This window comes from Daucus carota, chromosome 5, assembly GCF_001625215.2.
Source record: "Daucus carota subsp. sativus chromosome 5, DH1 v3.0, whole genome shotgun sequence".
NCBI classification, from domain to species: Eukaryota; Viridiplantae; Streptophyta; class Magnoliopsida; order Apiales; family Apiaceae; genus Daucus; species Daucus carota.
The window spans coordinates 33149704-33170228 of NC_030385.2; the positions used below are offsets into that span (position 1 = coordinate 33149704).

The 20525-nt window shown below is 34.0% G+C and overlaps 1 protein-coding gene across 1 annotated transcript; it reads left to right on the forward strand.

Annotated features, from left to right (window-relative positions):
- Positions 1–1587: 1587 nt before the first annotated feature.
- On the forward strand, positions 1588–19928 carry LOC108223306 (uncharacterized). Its single transcript, XM_017397485.2, has 19 exons — positions 1588–2180; positions 3395–3526; positions 4844–4915; positions 5758–5828; positions 5952–6051; positions 6178–6276; positions 7798–7924; positions 10045–10178; positions 10261–10320; positions 10623–10858; positions 12425–12854; positions 13267–13590; positions 13706–14272; positions 14368–14541; positions 17218–17448; positions 17537–17820; positions 18379–18630; positions 18990–19112; positions 19521–19928. The coding sequence occupies exons 1-19, from the start codon at positions 2031–2033 to the stop codon at positions 19648–19650; spliced, it is 3696 nt and encodes a 1231-aa protein (XP_017252974.1). The 5' UTR covers positions 1588–2030; the 3' UTR covers positions 19651–19928.
- The last annotated feature ends 597 nt before the right edge of the window (positions 19929–20525 follow it).

The following is a 20525-nucleotide window of genomic DNA, read 5'->3' on the forward strand; positions in this document are numbered from 1 at the left end:
TCTTATCGAATATTAAAGTTTTATTGTCTAAGTGTCCCCAGTCATCTCTGCATGTCCGAGGGTTAAATGGTAGACTTTCTTGAACGAAAGGAACTCATTACAGCTGCTATTGTATTCAGATACAATTCATTATACGAGAAAGTATCTTCTGGAAAAAAAAAGGTTATACTATATAAAGTCAACACAATAAATATGGGTAGAGATAGAAAAAATAACAATCAATTAATACTCCTTAATATGTGTGAAATGAGCAAAAGGTTCATCTAAATTTGGATGGAGGGAGTGATAGTATTTAAACTCCAAAACATCAAATAATAACAAAAGAAGAGAATATTATTTTAATAGGATAGAGATGTGGCCATCAACAAATATAATTATCCACAAAGACTAGAATAATATTATTATTAAGGAAAGTGTAGCCTTAGAGTGTGAGATTTTGAGATAATTATACATCTATACTATACTATTAAAGCCGAAATATTAAAAATTTAGTCGGTCGGTACTTGGGCCAACATACGGGCCTATCTATATAACCAATTATTCTGGACCTATCTATATAACCAATTATTCTTGCCTATCTATATAACCAATTATTCTTTTTAATTTGGGCCAAAGTACGGGTTTATCTATATAATCAATTATTTTTATTAATTGAAATATATTATCTTTTTTATATTTCTAACAAAAAAACTCATTTTCTAAAATAACATGAGAAACATAGTAATTACCTTTTTAACTAAAATATATTATCTTTTTATAAATTTTCTAACTAAAAAATCAATCTTTTACAAATATATCATATACTATATATTATTACATTACTAAAGCCGAAAATAAAAAGTTCAATTGGTTGGTCAGTTAGTTGAGTTTGGTGAATCGGTTGGTATTCGACCCACCGAGCTCTTGAATTTATAACATCTTATAGTATATTTTTTATTATCAATTAAACCAAAATATTAAATTTAGGTTAGTATGATGGGTCGATATTTGGTTTCATGGGTCCCTTTAAATTATAATATGTTTTATATCATATTATTAATTATTAATAACGAAATATTAATAGGTTGATTGGTTAGTTTATATATGAGTTTATAGGCCTCCTTAAATTATAACATATTAAAAAAATATTAACTTTCTCATTAAAATATATATGTTCGACCTAATTTTTAATTAGCCATTTGACGGACTAATTATGAAGAATTTATCCAACTATTAAATAAAACATTTATTTAACCATATTATTCTATCATAATTTTGTTTTTACAATACAATGATATAAATTTAAAATATATACGATAAAATAACAAGTATATCAACCGCCCGTGAATTGCACGGGTTATAAGTTAGTATTATTTATTATTAATATTCAAACTTGTTTTTTAGCTATGGTTTTGCAGGTTGGAGTTGTTTTTATTAAAAAAAAATTGATTTACTAAAATTGATATCCTAGTTTAATTAGAGTAAAGGTGTAAAAATCACAAATCAGGACCTAGCAGCCCTTAACAATTAACATCACAGCCCATTAATACGGCCCTTTCTTTGGCTGCATCGACACCAATCCAATCCCTTTCTTCCGCGTGTTTCTTGCTGCACTGCAAGCAGTCATTATATATACACACAACAACTGTACCTGTAAAAAGCAGTTGCAATTCACAGAAAGAGAGACGGAGAGAGAGATAGAGATAGAGAGAGAGGAGAGTAGCATATTAGAATCAATCGAGCAGCTGATACAAGAGAATATTCCTTTATCTGTTAGATAACACCTTCTTGCACACATAAAAACACGCTTGTTTTGTGTCGTCTCCCATTCATCATCATCATCATCATCATCATCTTGGGCGGTGGTGCCTGTCTGTCTTTATCTGGACGGGCATTGCCTTTCACTTTTCTTATCTTCACTCCCTTCGCATCCCCTTGCTACAATTTCATTCAAGAGAGAGAGAGAGAGAGAGAGTTCTTGATATTGCGAGAGAGAGAGTTCTTGATATTGCAGGAGAGAGAGAGAGTTCTTGATATTGAAGGAGAGAGAGATGGTGATACCGGAGGAGCCAGATCAAGTAATCAAGCAAAGAGATGGATCGGTACTGGGGAAGAAAACTATTCTGAAAAGTGACCATTTCCCTGGCTGTCACAAGAAACATTTATCCCCTCAAATTGAAGGCGCCCCCAATTTTCGTCAGGTACTTTTTTCTTTCCACTATCACAATTCACAACCATTTCACTTCTTGTTCTTAATTTTTACTTGATTATTAGTCTAGGTTTGTTAATTTGTCTCTTCTTGTTGTTGCTACAAGATTATCAACTTGATCACATTGTTTGAGAATGGGCGCTTGCTCATCCAGTCTCCCATTTGTGCAGTCTATATAGAAACTCTGTTTCTTGTTGTTGTTGGTAATCTACGAAGTTATAGCCAATGCAGTTATCTTGCACTTTACATTTTTGTGGTCATGTAGTCCAGGCTCACGCATTAGAAGCTAAGGAGTGTTTCTTGCATTACCTAAGACACTCTCTCAGCAATGACTTGCAGTCTCGGCAATGATTATTATTTTGGGTTTGTAAATTTGTCTCTTCTTGTTTTTGCTACAAGATTATCAACTTGATTATATTGTTTGCGGAATGGGCGCTTGCTCACCCAGTCACCCATTTGTGTAGTGTATATAGAAACTCTGTTCATATTGTTGTTGATAATCTCCAAAGTTATAGCCAATGCAATTATCTCGCGCTTTACATTTTTGTGGTCATGTAGTCCAGGCTCATGCATTAGAAGCTAGGAAGGATTGTTTCTTGCATTACCTAAGACACTCTCTCGGCAATGACTTGCACTTTGGTTTTTCTTTATATGAAATTTACTAGAAATTGTGGTTTTGTTAGCACATAAAGAACAACAAAGTATTGTCCATAGTTGGCAAAAAAGGTTTTGCCGTTATTTGGAAATAAAAGGTTATTGATGGTGATATAAGAGGATAATTGAAAATTATAGAAGCACAGGTTTTGGTGGATTAACAACTTAAAAACCATTTCTCCTATAATTTTGCTTTTCCTTACTGTCGAAGAGAGAAATTTGACAGAAGTGCAACTCATAAAAGAGAACATCTCAAATTCAATAAAGTATCAAAGTCTTCTAATAATGATACATTATACATGAGTAGAACCTTAAATCTTAACAACTAAGTACAAACCTAGTAATAAGTCATACTGTCGATTAAGATATTTATTGAACTGCCAGTTGACTCCCAGAGAGCGATAGATGGTTTTGTAGTTTGTAACAGTTGTCCTGTTTACTGAAGTGATAGCTTTGTAATGAATTTTTCAGTTGCAAGGGGTTTGCTCTTTTTGAACTACCCATATTACATTCCTCTATCTAATTCACTCTGCTTTGTCTTCTTATTATTAGGCTGAATCATTTCATGTTTATGGTGTTGCAATTCCAACAACTGATGGAATCCGAAACCTTCTTGACCATATCGGGGCTCAAAGAATTGGGAAGCAAACACAAGTTCTCTGGATTAATCTTCGTGAGGAACCGGTATATCCTACTACTTTTTATAAAGAAGCTATTAAGAATGTAGATCTAGGCGTATATATAGGCAAGGCACACACATAGGAAATTGCTGTAAACAGCATCTCCTTTATTTGAATTCGGAATCAAAATCAGAACTTCACTGCTACTATTGCTAAAGTTGAACCTATATGCTGATGTGTCCTGCTGCAGAAGTTGAAGCAATTACCCATCTGTGTCTGAGTATTACAATACTACTGGTGATAACAGGAAATTTGTCTATGCTAATAATTCCTGGTGATGCTAAGGCAACTGTCATAAAACACAGGAACATCTGTCTAATTTAGACGTAATTATAAGATATTAAGATTTACAAACTTGATTACAAAATTGCCTTTTTGCTATGCACGTCTCCATTTGTATCATCTACTAACTACATGACACAGCAAAGCCCTGCTCTATCAGTGCCCCTTGTGACGTAAATGCTGTTGACTAAAAGACTTATTCCAATTATCTTAGATCAATAATTATTATATTTTAAATGACATGTATGAGATATATTATGATTACGTGATTGATATCCTGTCTTTCACATAACTTCTATGCAATGTCTAAAATTTTTTGTGACCATCGTACTCTCCAATATAGTTTCAATGTGACACATGTGAAACATATGCATTTCATATAACATTTCCACATTTTCACCCAAGAAAATATTGAATTACATCATCAAATAGAGAAACTGGTAGAAAGCAGGCTTGAATAATCATTCCTAGAGACAGTTAATAGAAATCTGTTATTAGTCTAGAATACCAGGCAGTAACTAAAAGTTAGGGTAATAATAATATTAATAATAAAGCTTATAAATATTAATAAATATTAATAATAAGGCTTATAAATTATTTATATTGGATTACACCTCCATATGAAGGGTTATATACTAAGTCAATTATAGTACATGTCAAATTTTTATAAATCAGAAATGTTCATAAACTTGTTTGGATTAGAACTGAAGTATTATTAATAAACTATGAACTATCTGATTACGTATATTCATATCTTCTTTCTTCTTTTTGTATTTGATTTTACCATTTCCTGATCCAATGAATGAAACCTGGGAGTCAAGGGCTATCTTTCTTGTTTTTTTTTGAAAAGAGACAAATGTTACATATAGGCTGACCGGTTACTACCCTTACTGCCCAGAATTGAAAATGGAGTGATTAATTTCTTTGACAGCCTCAAATTTTGCAGGCTACAATTATCTTTCTATATTAGTTTCTTTTTTGAGAAGACTCTCATCCAAACTTTTAGTTCACTTGATAAATATGTTTATACACATTACAGGTGGTGTATATCAATGGACGCCCGTTTGTATTGCGTGATGTGGAAAGACCCTTCTCCAATCTGGAACACACGGTGTGCTACTACAAATTTTAAACTCTTGAGTTGTGTTTGTTGACAGATATTATGGGATGCACATTATTATTTCATGAATTATTCATCAAACATGTTATATGCGTTTTTGTTACTTGGATATTATTTGAGTTGTCTATTGTTATCAGTGCCAATCATTTGATTGGTCTTTCTGTTCAGTATATTTTGAAGCACTGAGGCAAGTTTCCTAGATTTTTTTCCCCAAGTATGCAAGTGTTTAAAATCATAGGTCCTTCTTGGAATTAATATGGCATCCAAACTTTTCACGTATGTTATCTCTCGCTTATTATTGATGCATATGGACAAGAGAATCAGTTACAATTTTAATTAGATACGTCAACCAGGTTCATTTGCAATACACGGTTTTCAACTTAATTATCGATATGATGTACCCATATATCATTAGGCTATTTGGTAAAAAGACCATATATTAAACCTATAATCCAGATGCTTATGGTGCACCATAACATAGCTGGTAACCATAACATGGCATACAACATGGCCTGTTAGCGAGATATAAATATTGCTCAAAAGCAGTTACATGGTACTGAACTTATAGGCAATTTTGTAAGCTATAATCAATGACGACCTCTTGGTTTGATGGCATCTCCCTCGCTCCTCTTACAGGATGTCGAGGGTTGGAATCTTGCCAAAGTCAATATGTGTGCTTGAGTGTGTTAATTGTCACAAACGAATATCGTAAAATATATTACTATTTAATGGTGCTTTATGTGGACCTTGTCTTAATATTGAGGATGCCATTTGAACATTTTGAATATTCTACATGTGACCTTTTAAATTGATTTTAAATTTCGTATGGATAGGGTATCAACAGGTTTAGGCTTGAACAGATGGAGGATCGGCTAAGGGAAGATATCCTGCAAGAAGCATCAAGGTTTTTACATGTGATTTTTCTTGTTTCTGTGGTATCACTGAGCTTTCCAATTTCTTTTGTTACTTTGGCACATTAATTATATATGCTTTATTTCTGCACTTGTTTCTATATTTAACGGAACAGATATGGGAATATGATCCTCGTAACTGATGAGCTACCAGATGGTCAAATGGTAGATCAGTGGGAGCCTGTGACACAAGAATCTGTGAAAACACCGTTGGAGGTATAAAATGACTTCTTATTTAATCTTCTATTGATTGATGATATAAATTTGTTCAACATTTATGTTCGAATAAGAAGTATTATTTTCACCCTTCTTAATGACACATATTACTGATATATGATGTAGGTCTATTTGGAACTCCAGAACAGAAGTTATATGGTTGATTATGAGCGTGTTCCTATAACAGATGAAAAATCACCAAAGGAGCAGGATTTTGATACTCTGGTTAGTTCCTTGTTGAATCTCGAGATAATTTGTTATTGAATTAAGTTCTAATTTATATAAGAGATATTGCAAGTCTACAAGGACAATTTGGGAATTGGGATATTGACTTGTTGATTGATGGCATTGAAACTAATGTAAAAATGCATTATCAACTCAGTCGTCATTTATTCAGTTCTTACAGTCATGTACTTTCAGTAATTACTTATTAGCAAAACAGGATTTATATGTGGTTTTGATCACTATGGCAAGTCTCTGTAATTTATTGCTGATGCTATTCATGGTAAGTCAGGGTAAAACTGTTTTATGGTTATTACTAGTCTAGAAACTTACAATCTTTTTCATGAACATGGGATGGTAATATGACCCCGGTACAGAACATGTATGATACTGTTCTTGAATTAAGTTAAGCACTATTGGGTATAGGGCCAGAAGTTAATTTAATCAGGTGTTTAGTGTTGAACAAGTAGTAGGTACCTGGTGGCTGTAAGCGTTACACTTTTTAAAAGTTGTGAATCAGAATTCTTGGAAGTTTAACTAAAGGTATTAACAACCTGCTACATCTGTTGACCTCTAGAATTGCAGGCAGGGGGTAGGACATCTACCATCTCCTTGGAAACTGTATCAAAATCCTTCATCTGTAATGTTCAAAATCGCTGATGGTGGCAAACCAAGCACAAATGACTAAAATTATGCGTAATGGTTGTAGAATTTGTATTATTAATACTCTGTTAATAAATAAAAGACCAAGAGCTGGAATAGATGTGAGGAAAATCACAGGACAGAAGATCTCATCGAACCTCTTCTAGTACAAATAATTAATAAGTACTGCAACATTTGTACCGTCCTTCCAAGTTTAATTTTCGCCTACACTCAGGTTAATGCACTGTCATTTTACTTTTCATTTTATTAACTCGCAAGCTGCTATACTAAGCTTACCTGCTAATCTTTCCCTTCTTTCACATGTTTAGTACAAATCATTTATAAAATTATAATTTCCTGGTAATTTATATATACGTTGGTCCTGTTATGAGATGTTGACCTATTTTTTAGTATTACTGTGAGCTTTCATTGTGAAAACCACATGCTTTGGCTAAAATTCCTTTAGCAGGGATCTTGTCCATTATAGGTCAATAGCTACAATAATTTGTAGTAACTAGTGTTCTCATAATATGTTCATACATGTGCATGTGTATTGCTTCTTAAAATTTCAATTACTCCCCCGATTCAATTATGCGATGTATATAGGGCCCTGCTGACATGGCAGTGGCGTTACTGGGGGCTAAAGTGTAAAATACGGGAAGTAATTGTGCATACTAAGGGGGCATAATGTAAGTTTTTAAAAATTGAAGGAACATAGAGTAAATTTTTAAAAATGGTTTTTAGGTTAAAGCTAGTTTATATTTGGTTATTTGCCTGTGCACACACACACACACGCACATATTTAGCATCCCAAATTTTTCAGCAGCACATCTCAGGTATTCACCTATGCAACTGTTGTTTTGTTTCTCTTTGTAACTTTAGGTTCATAGAATCTCGCAAGCTGATACAGAGACGCAGATAATTTTTAATTGTCAAATGGGACGTGGAAGAACGACAACTGGGATGGTGATTGCTACATTAATATATCTACATCGGATAGGATCTTCAGGTAGTCATCTACTTGCTTATGCTATCTGTATACATGCTTTTAATATGATGTCAGTTCATGCACTTTGTAGAGCACATACATGTTACTCCATCCGTTTCAAAATACATGTCCACTTTAGAAAAGAAAAATTTGTTTCAAAATACTTGTCCACTTCAACTTTCAATGTAAATTTATATTTCCAAAATCAACTCTCCTTCACATATTTCAAATTTATATTTCCAAGATCAACTATACACCACATATTAGGTTCAATTAATGACTTAATACACCTCTTTTTTCTCAAAATCCACTTTTCTTAAACTATGTGAGTTTTTTAAAGTGGACATGTAATTTGAAATGGAGGGAGTATGTAATAGTCCTAGGCTCTTTGATGAATTGTTGTAGTATTTAGAATCCAAATTATGCAATCATTCAAACTTGGTTTCTGTTACAAACTAGAGTATGTCAGGCCGAGCATATTGTTTAGCATAGCAAGAAGAGTATTGTCTCTGCACAGAAAAAACAAATTGATTTCTGTTACCTATATCATAAATTTAGACAAGCACATGATTTTTTTTCCTTATGAAAGAGTGAGATATTATGGAATGACAAGGCACTCCAAGGGTTAGGCTTTTCAACAGTTATTATCATTTCCTAATAAGACAGTAATTTCTGTAGTGATTCTATTACAAGAACCAGAGATAGCCGAATTGTTCCAGAAGTCCAAAATTTATCTCTTAACAGACAGTTTAGTTACAAGTAGGAATATATTTTAAGTGGTCAGTTAGCTCTTTTAGAAAACTTGGTTCTAGGGCAGTTCTAAAATAAAAATCTTCATAGGTTAGCAGCTAGTTAGAGATTTGTAATACTTACTCTGTTAGGCAAGTGACTTCTCACCTTGGTAGGAAAAGTTTTTTTGAAAACTGAATGTCATTTGTGTCATTATTGCTGTATCAAAAGAGAATTAAGATCTAGTTTCAACAATCTAAAGCACAAACATGGCGAGGAATCTTCCGTATGTGAGTCAGACTCGGCGGTTGGGCACCTACATAGCTGAGTACGTATCCAACTCGCGGATGCGAGTTGAACACATATTTCTTTTGTTTATACATAGATTTAAGAAAGGAAAATGAGAACGGTAATAAAATTCTATAGCATTGTGATAGTAGGCTTTTGGTGAAGTCATTAAAAATAGACCCGAGTCGCAAATATTTTGCTTTTACCTCTATAACAGAGGAACAGTAATTTTGAACTAGTAACACTGTAACAGTATATGAGCTATTAGACAAACCACTAAACCCACTCATAGAGAGGTAAAGCCACTACAAAAATTGAATTGATCCATTTATCCTTGTGAAGTCCAGTCAAGTGTTATTCATTTCTATCCCTAGTATTACATAAACATTTAAAACAATATGAATACACGGGACTTGGTGGATCTACTTATACAGACCCTGGTCCTGACAAAATATTTGATTTAACAAAATAGCTAAGGGGTCATTTGACAAATTTGAACAAATCTGAACTGAATGAATAATATATATGAATAATCTGAATGAATGAGACAGCTGAATTCTGAATAAATAATATTGTTTGACATATAAAAATGTAATATACTCATAATCGTTATTATTTTTAAAATTTTTGCTAAACTTTTATATAATTACAGTTCACGATAATTAATTACATTAAAATTTCAAAACATCTTATTTAATAGGATCTGTTAATTAATATTAATTTAAAATAAAAAATCATTAATTATATTATTCTTAAATAATTTAAATATTAATAAATAAGAGAAATTCTTAATATTCATCAAACTAATAAATATAATTTTCCTTTTAAATTTATATTAAAACCAGCATTTCCTCTTGTATAGACTAACGTAGTTGAACAATAGCATTTACTCAGCATTTACTCAGCTGAGTGATTCATTTAGAAATTTTATCCTGTACCATTCAGCCATATATTAATGATTCAACGCACGAAAATAATTTGTCAAATAGCCTGAACATTGGAAATGATGAAGCTTGCTGTTAAATGCTGTTTCCTGCCTTCTATTATTCTGAGATTTTGATCCCTTCGCCAATATTTAGGCCGGCAATTCAAATCTCTGATACATTTGTTTGAATGTTTCTAAGGTATCACGAGGACAAGTTCACTTGGAAAGATTTCTGACTATTGTTCTAATGTTGCTGACAAAATGCCGAATTCAGAGGAAGCAGTATCTAGAGGAGAGTATACTGTAATCAGAAGTTTAATACGGGTTTTGGAGGTTCGAAGGAGTTTCCCTTACTTTTCCCAGTCTTGAATTAGAATACAATTCTGATATCTGTATTGCTCTGATATGTGTTCAGGGTGGTGTTGAAGGAAAAAGGCAAGTAGACAAAGTCATTGACCAATGCTCCTCTATGCAGGTAATTCATTTTTGTATGTATTGATCTACTTAGGTGTCAATCAAGTTTTTGTATAGTTCTTCTCATTCAAGTTTCAGTTTATATTCTGTTTAAGCACAACTTTTTTAGAACTGTGTTTATGCCTAAATTCTTCTTTCCAGATCTCACTTTGAGGGTTTAGTTGTTCCAGAAGAGAGATATTCTGTTGCTTCTTGAGTTCTGCAGCTTCTCTTTGATATTATTTATTCTGGTTTACTCTATCCGTAAAAAACATAATTTCTTTCGTAGGTGTTAATGAGTTTTTGTTTGGGATTTCCCTGCAGAACTTGCGTGAAGCTATTACAACTTATCGCAACAGCATTTTGCGTCAGTCTGATGAGATGAAGAGAGCGGCCCTGCTGTCCTTTTTCGTGGAGTACTTGGAAAGATATTATTACCTTATATGCTTTTCTGTATATCTTCATACAGAGAGGGCAGCGCTTGAACCAGGATCCTCCAGTCACTGCAGCTTTTATGAATGGATGAAATCAAGGCCAGAACTATATACCATTATTCAAAGGTAATTAATGTTGTCTGTTTGTTTAGAGTACTTCTGATTCCCTATTCTGAAATAGAGGTAACTTGACAAATGTAACACTTCATATACACATTCTAGTGTCAATACATTATTGTTTCAGAGAGTAATTTAGAATAACTAATCGTGCATAATTTTATTGGAATCCAAAACTTTGATGACATTAGTACTTGTTACAACCTAGGAGCAGTCACCCTTCTGCGTGTGTACTTTCTGTCTTGCCAGGCCATCAAAAACAGCATTGATTTCCGTCAAGATATTTCTGTTCTGCTAATGGTTAAATTTATAAATCATGTGAGGAGTCCCTAGATATTTTTTATTTTTGTTTTTGATTTTATAATAGGCATCTCATATGTGCTATTGATTTGGCCTCATTTTGAATAAGATGTTAAAATTAATGGAATTTAACATCTTGTTAAATACATTTTTCAATAAAATAAGCCTAAGATATTAAAACATGATTGAAAGTCAAAGTAGACAGCCATTGTAGTGCTTCTCTTTCAATCTAAATTTTCAAGTCTTGCATCAGAATTTTTTAAACAGGTATTCTTCCGATTAATATCCCACTCTTGATGAGCATTTTTATAGTTTTCAATGCAATAAGATAAAAGAAGGATGCTGCCCCTGTAAATTTCTGCGAGTTTGTCTTGCGCTGTGAATGTATGAGTGTGTGCTCCAAGCTTTCTCAGCAGATGAGCTATTAATTGGATGGAAAAGTTTAGGAGCAATTAATTTTAACTAATTCTGGAATAGATTAACCACGTGGGACCACCATAAAATTAGATTCATTGACACAGCATCATTCTAACAAAAAAATCCTTCCTTGCTTGATATTTAAAAGGTCCACACAAAAAGTTTCTTTTGTTATCTTCAATAATTTTTCATTTCCATCACAACTTTTTTAACAATCACTAAATCATGATTAGCAGTACGCCCAGGAACACCACTTGGAGTTTCCATTCATGAGTGACCCGCAACAAAAGATTAAGGATCAAGAGTGAAATCCAGACACTGCACATACGTAAATATATTCATACCACAACTGGCAATTATACATATTGAATCTAATTCATTTTCTCCTTCCTCCCGTTCTATTTTATATGAAGTAATAAGCCTATTATTGTTTTTTCACTTTATCCTTCACTTCTTTGCACAATCGTCTTGAATTATATACGGGGGTGGGCAGAATTCTGAGAAGCGTGACCCACAATGATCCAGCTATAGATTGACCCGTTATCCAGAACAAAGGGTTTGGTTTGGGGTTCCCTAGTCCGACCTGCAAACCATTTAACACTTTCCCTATGGTATGTACTCAGGATTGGCATATAAATAGTGATGTATATGCATCAGGATCCCTTTACATTATAAATAATTTGTAATATCTAAGACTTGACTAATTTGATATTATTAGGATCTATCCACTCAACCAAAAATGCTATTAAGCTTCATTGTCCTCTATCTGATTTAAAGCACCTGCAGTTTGTAATGATACATTTACTTGATAAAAACGTCATTTTAACATCTTGCAACTTATCCTTGCCTCATTTGCAGGTTGCTAAGAAGAGACCCAATGGGTGCGCTTGGTTATGCAAAAACGAAAACATCTACTATGAAACATGCGGAGTCTGTTGAAGGTCGTCCTTCTGATATGGAAACTATTGCAGGCTCAAGGCATGGAGAGGTTCTAGGAAGTCAAACTGTTCTTAAAAGTGATCACTGTCCTGGTTGTCAACATCCTCGTTTACCAGAAAGAGTAGAGGGTGCCCCTAACTTTCGAGAAATTCCTGGTTTTCCAGTTTATGGTGTTGCAAATCCAACCGTTGATGGAATATTATCTGTTATCCATAGGATAGGTAGCTCTAAAGGTGGCCGCCCGATTTTCTGGCATAATATGAGGGAAGAACCAGTAATCTACATTAATGGGAGACCATTTGTTCTCCGTGAGATTGAAAGACCATACAAAAACATGCTTGAGTACCGGGTATGCATTTTGCATCTTACAAAGCCTAAAGCATTTTTGTAAGTCATAGTATGACATGTATATGTGCCTTTATATTTTCATTGTGTGTGTACTAACTAGCTTCTTAATAACAGTTTCTGGATTTTAATCTTTCTTTCCTTTGATAAAAAGCATTAAGATGGAAAAGGATCATGTCAATTATTCATCTCGAACTACAAACTAAAATCAAAAGAAATACATCTTTGGTTTCTGAACAATTATTCCACATGTTTTTAACATAACCAGATGACATGATTTTAACAAGTCTTGCACATCTTGCATAGGCCAGCTTCTTTAATTGCTCATATGTCATATTAGCAGCTTTGTTCAGTAAAGTTTGGGTTTCTTTTACTTGTTCATATTTCATGAGGCTATAATAGCATATCTACTTTAGGGCATTGATCGTGATAGAGTGGAAGGAATGGAAGCTCGATTAAAGGATGATATTTTGCGAGAAGCTGAACGCTACCATGGAGCTATAATGGTCATTCATGAAAGTGATGATGGGAAAATATATGATGAATGGGAGCATATAAGCTCTGAAGTAGTTAAGACCCCACTTGAAGTCTTCAAAGGGTTGGAGGCTGATGGTTTTCCAATCAAATATGCTAGGGTGCCTATCACTGATGGTAAAGCTCCAAAGAGTTCTGATTTTGACACATTGGCCATGAATATAGTATCTGCTCCCAGAGACGCAGCTTTGGTCTTTAATTGTCAGGTTAAACTTCTTCTTGGTTACAAACTTGCAGTACATCCATACCTTCTTAGTAGACTTAAATATCATTTGAGAATATATCGAGTCAATGTGATGAATGCTACTTAAATATCTACAGATGGGTCGCGGAAGGACAACCACCGGTACCGTCATTGCTTGCCTTCTAAAGCTTCGTATTGACTACGGGAGACCAGTTAGAGTATTGCTCGAGGATTTATCAAGTGAAGAGGCAGATGATAATGTATCAAGTGGTGAAGAAACTGGAGGCACGCCTCGTGGAGAAGCAAGTCATACTTTTGGGATAAATGATATCCTCCTATTGTGGAAGATAACAACATTGTTTGATAATGGTGTGAAATGTCGGGAGGCCTTAGATGCTATCATTAATAGATGTTCTGCTCTGCAGAACATCCGTCAAGCAGTCCTGCAGTACAATAAGGTATTCAATAAACAACAGGATGAGCCAAGGGAAAGGAGAGTGGCACTGAGTCGTGGTGCTGAGTACCTTGAGCGTTATTTTCGCCTTATTGCATTTGCAGCATATCTTGGAAGTGAAGCATTTGACGGATATTATGAAGAAGGGAAAGCGAAAATGACATTTAAGAATTGGCTTCATCAAAAACCGGAAGTTCAAGCAATGAAATGGTCAATCAGATTGCGGCCAGGACGATTCTTTACTGTCCCTGTATGTCATTTTTTTTCTTTTTGTGCAGTTACGTAGTTCAGGAAAAGAGTATTTCTATGAAACTAAACTGGACGTGGGCTTTGTTTTGGTGTCAGGAAAAGTTGAGAACACCTCACGAATTTCAGCATGGTGATGCAGTTATGGAAGCAATTGTCAAAGATCGTAATGGTTCTGTTCTGGGCAAAGGTTCTATACTTAAGATGTACTTCTTTCCTGGTCAAAGAACTTCCAGCTCAATACAAATCCACGGTGCGCCTCATGTCTTCAAGGTAAGCATAAATGTTATGTGCTGCAAAAAAGGGGGAATCTGATGTTTTAGACTTTTACTCTTTATTAGCCTATTCCAACTATTCACTGCAGTTAATATGCTTTTGCAATCTTTGGAAGGCCTTTGTGTGATGACTTCTTTTCGGTTACTCATCATACAGCGAGAAGCAAGCAGCCATGCATATTTTTTATAATACAAATACTGGATCATTATACAATATATAAATAAAACTGAAGCAACAAAAGCTTCTGCTTGTTATTACCTTAGTCTAAAGTATTTTTCAAGCTACAGTGATGCCTCAATACCGTATCATACTATTTTGTATATTAGTATACATTATACAAGGGTCATTTCTATACATGTGGCAACTATACCTGTGGTTTATATTCCATCGGTACTCCTGAAGTACTAGTTCACTACAACATTGACAGTTCTTGCCTCAAGAGAGGCATTGTGTGGCTAAGTATTAGAAGTCGTGCAAATGACCATACATATTAATAAAATTATTTAGCAACCAACAGAACTATCTGAGTAATGTAAAACTTTGGTTCTGGCTCCAATCACAACATATAAAAATAATTATAAATTTATATTAACATCTTGAATTATGCACCCTTCTCACGAAAACTCAGAAAAGGCATTTGGTAGTTGGTACTATAATGTGAGTGTGCACCACTCTCTTCCAGTGACCTTCTGTCCTATTCTAATTTGATGGTTTTCTGTGCCAGTAAACGTTTACGGTATGATGGTTCAATGACAATATAATTTTTAACTAGTCTTCAGATCTTTTTAAAGTGCTTAAGCAACACATTTAAGCTTTCTCAGATAGAAAAGTTCTTCACTCGTACTATTTAATTAGGTTTTGCTATCTTATATATAAGAGTTCTATCATATTTTCTTTTAGTGCCTCTTCGTACACGTAGTTACATACTTACATAACTAAAGATTTGACTTGCAATCTTCATTCTGGCTTTGATATTACTTGTCCTTTTATACTTGCTAGCTGAGAAGTTAGAAGATGAGTGATGTGCTGGCTAGTTTGTAAGAATCTAAAACGTTGGAATCCAATTCATTGCAGAATATTATGAACAAAGTCTTCAGTGACATATATCCTGAAAATATCTTTATATTTGTTCTTACTCCAATATAATAGGGGGCTTTGTGGTTTCTAGTTTCTAGACTAATCTTGGTTTCAATTTGAGCATTTGCGCGCGCGCACACACACACACATATATCCAAAATTTACCGTATTTTTTATTCAAAATATATACGTTCTATAAATTAAAACAAAATCACGTGAAAAATCATGCATTTAGAAAAAAAAAATAATGAAATACTATTTACAGAATATGTGAATGTTATGTACGAATCTTATTAGTTCTACTATTTGTGTTCTATAAAAGTCACGACATTATTTATTAAAATTTGATGTGTTACGTGAATAAAAAGGTTATTGTGGGAATGTTTTATGTAATTGAAGGAAAAAAGTGAAAATTGTTGACAGAACACGTAAATATAATGTATAGAAGAACATACTAGTTCTCCCAGTAACTAGTCCTCATTTGAGCCTTAGCCTTTACACACACACACACACACACACACATATTATAACTTGTGTTCTTACAACTAAGAATTATATGTTATATGTAATAGATATGGTTTTCTCTTACTTCATAAATAAATAAATAAATAAATTTATTTATTTATTTGTGCTGGTTATGTTTGTGTTGTGCTAGATATGAATGTCAAAGAAACAAGGGATATGTAAAGAAATAGGGTGAAAGACAAAAGTACCATTTTTTAACTTTTTCTTTACAAGACCATTTTTCCATGTAGTTGGCCAAAAATACCATTCTAACACACATTCTTAAAATGGGTTTATCCCATGATACACATTCTTGAAATGGGTATCGCATGTAATTTTTATTTAAAGGCTGATACGCATTTTTAGGATGTCTAACCGTGATACGCATTCTCAGTGTGGGTAACTTTGTTATAAACTCATTTTGTTATTCTAAAATTATTATTATATACAACACCACACCTTTATCTACACATATACCACCGATCATCAACGCCACCACCTCATTATCAATTATCCCCGTCAAGGTATTATAAGCATCAAATATGGATAAATCAGGGCTACCCATTCTGAGAAGGGGTAATAGGATGGTATTTTTGGCCATTAATTTGAAAAGTGTTATTCTTGTACAAATATGTAAAAATCATGGTATTTTTGTCATTTTTTTAAAGGAAATATTATATGATATTTGTAGTAATTTAATGTATGCACATTCTAGAAAGTAAATATCTTTCTTGTTTATTACCTAGTTGGAGAGGTAAATTTGATTTTCTTTACGACTCTTAGAAATTGGTCGTGACTCAGTCAAAAGAAAGATGACACAGTTAACTTTAGTATCATATTCTTTGGCCAGTTTAGGAGTGGACTTCATAAACTTGCTAATAGATGCATTAGTCGGAGATTTTTGTTTTTGTTATATAGGTCGAATTCTGTATAATTACTCATTGGCTAATTTGGCACATTTCACAGGATAAATTATTACTGAGCTATTTTATTTATGTAAAATGAGTTCTCAATGGTTAGATGCATTTATGTGTTTGATGTTAGATACGCTATGCTATACATGTATGTGTAATATCTCTCCATTTCTTTCAGGTGGATGGGCATCCTGTGTATAGCATGGCAACTCCCACAATTGCTGGCGCAAAGGAGATGTTAGCTTACTTAAGTGCCAAACCCTCTGTTAATGGGAGTAATGCGGAAAGAGTGATTCTGACCGACCTGAGAGAAGAAGCTGTTGTTTACATTAATGGCACACCTTTTGTCCTTAGAGAACTAAATAAGCCTGTTGATACTCTGAAGCATGTGGGAATAACTGGTCCAGTGGTCTGTCACAATTTTATTATAGCATTCATGTTAAAACTAATCATTAAGGTGGACCAATAGTCTCAACATCGCTTCTATTTAAATGCAGGTGGAACATATGGAGGCCAGGCTAAAAGAAGATATAATATCTGAGATCAGACAGTCTGGTGGTCGTATGCTTTTACACCGTGAAGAATATAATCCCACATTAAATCAAGCCAGTGTCATAGGATATTGGGAGAATATCTTTCTAGATGACGTAAAGACACCTAGTGAGGTGTATGCTTCTCTGAAAGATGATAGGTTTAACATAGCATATAGAAGAATACCGTTAACTAGAGAGAGAGAAGCCTTAGCGTCTGATATTGATGCAGTGCAGGAGTGTATGGATGAGTAAGTATATCATCAGTCTTTAAAGCACATAAAATAGCAACATTAATGGTTGGTTTTTCTGTCTTAATTTTGGAAGCATTTGACAATTTTCTTCATGACGAGTTTAGGATGATTGTAAAATTTCAAGGCTTACAAGCTGAGACAAAAACAATTGTCGCAGCAAAACCTTATAACGTTCTTTCGCTTTAGAAAGTTGAAATCTGAAAGTAAGGTTGATTTGCTCTGTAAGCTACTTATTGAAGAAGTGATTTGGCTTCATTGTGCCCTTTTCTGGCATAGATCTGTGTTAGGTATCAGCCTATTACAATGGTAGCACGTGCTTGGGTGATCCAAAACATATATGTATAATAATAGTTGGGACGTGGGTTTTCCGCGTCATATATTTTTGTGTGTGTGCTTTGCATTAGAAGTTGAATCTCGCATATTATTCCTAACAAACTGACCATATAGTTTGATGGTCTAAAGAAGTGTATATTAAAGTATTTTTTCCCTTTTCTTGTTGTGTCTTAAACAGAGAATTATTTTAAATCTCAGTACTGAAACTGCCCTTTTCTGCAGCTCTGCAGAGTCCTATCTTTTTGTATCACACACAGGTTTTGGGGGGGTTGCATATGCAATGGCCATTATCTGTATAAGACTTGAAGCCGAAGGCAAGTTGGCATCTAATATTCCCAGACCACTTGTTGGATCTTCACATCTTTCTGCAGAGGAAGCACACAGGATGGGTGATTATCGTGATATCTTAAGCTTGACAAGAGTTCTGATACATGGTCCAGAGAGCAAAGCAGATGTTGATGCTGTTATAGACAGGTATATAACCTTATCTGGATAAGTATAAAATCTGTCTCATTGGTGCCTTGCAAGTCTCACAAGAAGATAAATCTAAGCCTGCTTAAATGCATGATTACAAAGAAGGGAATGATGTGATCAAAAGCACAGAGATTTAGCAATGACTTTTTGTGTTGTCTGTTTAAGTATCTCCTTTTGTATAAGAGTTAAATGCTTCCAGAGGTGCTATGTTTATATTATCTTGATGCAGATCAAATTATGATAATTTAAGCTTACTAACAATCTAAAGGCTGAACTTCTGTACAAGAATGGATCTTCCATTAGTTGTATGTTTGTGTTATTGTTTAGGCGGGGTTCTCTGAATCAGTCTGTCTCTATAGGTGTGCAGGTGCTGGGAATTTGCGCGATGACATCCTCTATTCTATTAAAGAACTTGAAAAGTTACCAGTGGGGGATGATGAACATCGAGCTTACCTAATGGATGTTGGTCTTAAAGCATTAAGGTTAGATTAATTTTTGGTTTTTGTGATCTGCTTAAGCTATATAACCTAGGTTCCTGGGTAAATTATAATATTTACATCTATTTTCATCTTCTCTTGATTCTTATAATATTGTATGTTAAATATGGAAATGTCATGCATGCATTCTTTTGACTTGGCTCTCTCTATAGTTGTGAAATTACTAGAGTTCTTGCCAGCTTATTAGCATGACATCATAGTCCTTGTAATTTCTCATTTGTTCAAAAAGTTTCCATGTAAATTATATATTTATATGCATGCCTTTATCCTAAATTGACTTTTTTGACTAGTGCATCAAGGAAAAAAATGATCATCTTCCTTGCTGTTTTAGTGTAAGCCGGGGCAAGATTCAAATCAATTTATAACAATTTTCTTACAATCTTGTTTCTGCAGACGCTATTTTTTCCTTATTACATTCAGATCCTACCTTTACTGCAATTCAGCAGCTGGGATGAGGTTCACCACCTGGATGAATGCAAGGCCAGAACTCGGACATCTTTGTAGTAACCTCAAAATTGTGTAGATGCTGTAAAAATGACATGTACAGCTTCATAGGTTCTAGCATGAGCAAAGCTTACCTCTTCTCAGGTATATCATATACGTAGTCCGATGTACAGCTGGCGAAGTTTGCTCCCTTTCTCATAGAAACCACAATTCTATTGTTGTAAGTTGTAACTATACACATATATGCATATAGCAGATGACATGCTGATGAATGAATGATGAAAAGTGCGTAGTGGATAATTAGTGATGTGGAAAGTATATTACAGTGAATTCTCCTCTCTTGGGGTTTAGACTTTAGATCGTGAATAATATGATACCATCCTGACATAACATCTGTTAATGGAACTTGAGTCTGACAAATATTTTTTTCTGATGGGAGATTGGTCCTCTTTTCAAATTTTGAAGTCCTGTCAAGTGGAGAAGGTGCTTGAGAGTTTCTTGTCCATGACAGAAGAATTCATATTCGACTTGGCCAACCAGCTTCAACTATACCAAAATTTCAATGATAAGCCGAACTAATGTCTTTTCTATATAATATGAATCATACTGAACTGGATTTTGTTATAACAAACATTATAGTGAAGTGTAAAAAGGGTAACATTCTGTCGGTTAGATATAATATAATGTTGTAGAAAAGAACTAAATAAAAGAACACTAATGATAAGATGACCCATGAGAATCGGCATTTGTGCTGTTTTAGCTTGAGCTCTGCAATCAACGGTTCCTCAGTAGAAATGACATACAGGGCTGCTCCATACTCAACGGTTCCTCGTCAATAGTTTAGATTTAAATGTGACATGTCACGAAAGTAACATTAGGTGATCTGGATTAGACTCAGATGTTGAATGTAAAGCATTGAACATCAAACAAGAAATTGAAAACAAATACTGATGA

Bases quoted from the DNA above. Each gene is read 5' to 3' on its own strand.
- LOC108223306 (XM_017397485.2), top strand. From the start codon at position 2,031: ATGGTGATACCGGAGGAGCCAGATCAAGTAATCAAGCAAAGAGATGGA. The intron at 5,829-5,951 runs GTTTTTACATGT...TTAACGGAACAG, and splicing joins ATCCTGCAAGAAGCATCAAG to ATATGGGAATATGATCCTCG. The intron at 12,855-13,266 runs GTATGCATTTTG...TATCTACTTTAG, and splicing joins AAAACATGCTTGAGTACCGG to GGCATTGATCGTGATAGAGT.